Source organism: Fragaria vesca, linkage group LG6 (assembly GCF_000184155.1).
Source record: "Fragaria vesca subsp. vesca linkage group LG6, FraVesHawaii_1.0, whole genome shotgun sequence".
NCBI lineage: Eukaryota > Viridiplantae > Streptophyta > Magnoliopsida > Rosales > Rosaceae > Fragaria > Fragaria vesca.
This window is the reverse complement of record NC_020496.1, coordinates 19,772,947-19,777,398: the sequence shown is the minus strand read 5'-3', so window position 1 is coordinate 19,777,398 and position 4,452 is coordinate 19,772,947. Positions and strand designations below refer to the sequence as shown.

At 38.2% G+C, this 4,452-nt stretch overlaps 1 protein-coding gene across 1 annotated transcript; it reads right to left on the bottom strand.

Moving 5' to 3' along the window:
• Positions 1–1,013: 1,013 nt before the first annotated feature.
• On the bottom strand, positions 1,014–1,619 carry LOC101294970. Its single transcript, XM_004305516.1, has one exon. The coding sequence runs from the start codon at positions 1,617–1,619 to the stop codon at positions 1,014–1,016; it is 606 nt and encodes a 201-aa protein (XP_004305564.1).
• Between the last annotated feature and the right edge of the window lie 2,833 nt (positions 1,620–4,452).

The window sequence follows — 4,452 nt, the reverse complement described above, 5'->3', positions numbered from 1 at the left end:
AGATGAGCTGCTGCTGTCCAGATCCGCAAATATAAAGCACTTTAGCCGACGACATATTAATTTCGTCGGCTAAAATTTTAAATATTTCGTCGGCCATAGCTTGTGAACTTTAGCTGACGAAATAAATTCTTTAGCCGACGAATTTTTTTTTTCGTCGGCTAAAGTTTACCATAGCCGACGAAAATTTAACTTAGCCGACGAAAGATAATTTCGTCGGCTAAAGTGGACTTTAGCCGACGAAAAAATGCTTCGTCGGCCTGGTTTTTTTTTTTTCGTCTGCTAAAGCCTTTCTTCTGGTAGTGTGCTCTACATGTGATCAACTAGATCATCCTTGAGGTTTTTATTCATCACTGGGCATCTTACCTCCTTATAGCGACGCATGAATTGATTTGGTCTGTTCGGATTAATTGCAATGAACAGAGGTGTCTTGATCAGGGATTCTGTCATATATATGTGCCTTTTTTGGTATGCTGGGAATGTCATTCGGATCAAATGGCTCAGCTGTATCTTCATCATGCTCATCTTCAACAATCATATTATGCAAGATCGATAATGCACGTCATCATGATGAACTTAAGATTCTCCTTACTCCATCCACGAGCTGGCCCTCTTATGATTGTCTAACGAGCTTGAAGAATACCAAAAGCTATCTCCACACCTTTTCTGTATGCTTCTTGCATCCTTGTGAAATGTTTTGTCTGCGATGTCCTCGGGTTTTTGATTGCTTGAACAAATGCGGCCCATTTTAGGTAAATGCCATCAACAAGGTATTAATATTGCCTATAATGCCTATTTTGTACTTCATAGCTCACCTGAGGAGTTTCACCACGAGACACATCATTAAACAAAGGTGACTGTCCAAGGATATTAATATCGTTTAGGGAACCTGGAAGGCCGAAGAAGGCGTGCCAAATCTAAGTATCATAGGATGCCACTTCCTCCAAGATGATTGTTGGTTTCCCCTTATAGCTAGTATACTGCCCTCCCCATCCGGTGGGACAATTTTTCCACTGCTAGTGCATACAATCGAGGCTCCCGATCATTCTCGGAAATCCTCTTTCTGCTGCCTTGTCGAGAAGCCGTCGCAAATCTGCCGGTGTTGGTCGGCGGAGGTAATACTCATGGTACACATTCCATATTGCTCTGGTGAAGTGTTCCAAAATCTCGATGGCAGTGGATTTTGCAATATCTATGTAATCATCAAAGAAGTCGGCTATGACCCCATATGCGAGTTGTCTCATGGCGCATGTAAGCTTTTGTTCAGTGGCTAGGCCGACTCTCCCAGTCGCATCTCTTCTTTGAATAAAATATGGATCGTAGTTGGCCACATTGCGCATCATCTTGTCAAAGACCCAAGGTTGCATTCTGTATCTCCTACGAAATATATTTGGTTCGTACCTGCATGGATCTGTGAAGTATAGAGCTTTTAGACGTTGATCCATGATCTCTCTGTTTCTAGCAGTATACGAACGACCTTTCGAAGAACCACCCCATTGTGAATCCTCATCTTCCAGATCTTGGATTTGCAAGGCAACAGCAGACATCATCATGGATCTTCGTTGGTTTCTCGTAACAGCCTCTTCTTGATCTTTCATAAACCATTTTGTCAAATGATTCATTATAGAAAAACAGTTTCACAAAATCAAAAGGAAACAATATGAAGATTTTGATATGAGAAGAGTGTTGTGAATTTGTGAGAAATGAAGATGATAATGACCTCATATTTATGGACAATTTGAGATGATATCAATAGATAATATATGACACGTGTCGGACAAATATAATCCGTAATCTAGATAACCAATTAGTGTTTGACATGTGGCGACGATAATCACATCCGAACTCAGTTGTTTGTCGTATACATCGACACAACACAAGATAACATCTGTCAATAATTTGGTTGTTTGTCATATATGCCGACATAAAAAACAACAAAAAGTTAGTATGTATTTAGTTTTTTAATTAAAATTATTATATTTAATTATAAAAATAATTTAAAATTTTGTGATAAAAATAAAAATTGTGAAGTTTTATTAACTTAATAAGGTTATTAACATATTATTTAATATAATATTCATAAATATACCACCTATAACTTGTTTTAATCAACAAAAGTGAATATAAGACCTCATATAGGACTCATTGTTGGAGATGAGAAAATGAGTCCTAAATGAATAGTGCAACAAAGAGGTCCTATAATTGATATAGGACTCCAAATCCAAGACTATGGTTGAAGTTGCCCTAATAGAATATTTGTAGTAGAATTATCTCTTCCATCACTAAACACAAACTGGTCATACATATACATAGCTAGAGAAACATGTAAACATAAAGATATCAAAAGCTCAAAGCAAAACAAATCAAATTGTTATAATACCATATCCTCTAACTATCAACTCCTTTGATCCGTTCTTATTGGTTGAATTTCGTATTCAAATTTTGTCCTCCTAATGAGTCGACATTGTACCTTGAAGAAGGTTGGTTCTTTTTTAAGCTGATGGACACCTACGGTCTTCTTGGTTGAAATTCGTATTTAAATTTTGTCCTCCAAACGAGTCATTGTACCTCGAAGAAGGTTGGTTCTTTTTTTGGAGCTGGTGGACACGACGAACAGTCTTGCTTCTTATCTACAGCCATCTTCCACTTGTTGCTCTTGATTAATCTCACTTAGCAAAGTTTTAAACACAAACTGTTTTGAGAATTCTTTTGAGAATAAACGGTGAAGACCACTTTATATAGATAATTTCTTTACTGGATCCTAAACGGTTTCCTAGCTACTAAAGCTGAGACAAAGTCTTTGCTAAACAATCGGGAAAGAATATTATTACAATTTACCCAGCACAAAAAGGAAAAGCGGTTGCTTGTGGAAAAGATTGGAAAAAACTAAAAAAAAATCTCTAGCTGGGTAATACGTGACACATGCACGTGGTTGAGCGTAGCTCTTTTCTTTCCCCATGTTTCTTCACAATGAAACAATTTTGAACACCCTGAACGGGTGATCAATGTATATTGTTGCTTGCTGATACCCAATTTATTAGGAATATGTCGAAACCCATTAATCCACTCGCCAGAATCCATCACCATCAACCAAAATTAACCAAGACTAGATGAGATTGGCTTTGTTGCTTAACGTTTTCTACAGATGGGTCAGCAATCGGTCGAGAGCAAACCGATCCGTCAAGATTGAATGTACTGGCGTCAATGAATTCTACCCTAACGATCATAAGATTCATGCCTCATGATCCACACCCACCATTTCAGAAAGTTCAAGCACCAGAATCCACATGAAAAAGAATATATGAAAACGTAAAAAAACAGTAAGCAATTAGAACACAAACTCTGGAAAACAGTGTTGCACATTGAATCCCACGGCAATACACCAAAACCAAATCAACAACCACACAAATTCAACCCCACTTAACATATCATCATGACCAGCATTCAATCATTACAATACATATCTTTACAACAGCGAACACTCACAATAAGAGAATTAAACGAAACCCTATTGCGTATACATCCCAAAAGAAGTCTAAGTATACGTTTCTGACTAACCCATTTCACCTGCTGCAGATTCGAAAAAGTTTCTCAGGTGGTGAAGTAGAATACAGGGTGGAGCATAAGGTGGAGGAGCTTGATGGCTGCACATGAAAATGACAGGAACAGAACTCCGTAAACGATCCTCAGCCCCATATATGCTTCTTACTATTGATTACTATTGATCTCTCTCTCTCTCTCTCTCTCTCTCTCTCTCTCTCTCAGTCTATGAGATCAGAGATCTGAAACAGACCCATATATAAAGACACAGAAAGAAAAAGGAGAAAGAGTGTGGCGGAAGGATTGGAATTTTGGATTTGAATGGTGGATAAGGATTTTTGAATTTGAATATGTTTTTATGTTTGATCTCATACGTGTCGTGGGTGTGCAGCTTGGAGTTGCCACGTGGAAAATAGGGTTTGAGGAGTGTGTTACGTGTGGTGATTAGTTTAGTGCACTTGTTCCATGCAAAGCTAAAATGTGACCAAAGCACCAATGGCACATGATGCACTTGGAATTTTGGATCACGGGTAAGTGATTACAGTGTGTTCCCATCTTTGTGTTTGTTAGAGAAAGGGTTTCGGGAATGTGCATTTCATCATTTGTGTGTGTTTGTGATCTGTGTACGTACTTGGTTCGGGACTTGGAGAGTGCAGTGATTTTCTGTGTGTCACAACTTTGTTCTACTCAAAATTCTCGAAACAATTTGGCAAACCATACCTATTTTCGTCTAGGGTTTACTAGGTAGAGCAGCTATGAGGAAAAAACATACTTATCTCCAAGAAAGTTTTGGCAGAGGTTGAGGGGATGAATATCAATAGAGATATTCACGACTTCACTAAGTCACCGCCAGAATTTTACATACACCATAGCAAACACCCTAAGCATACAAGCTGCACAGGTATAAAAAAAAAA

What these genes read in the sequence shown, in the direction of transcription:
- LOC101294970 (XM_004305516.1), bottom strand. Translation starts at nt 1,619, where the DNA reads ATGAATCATTTGACAAAATGGTTTATGAAAGATCAAGAAGAGGCTGTT.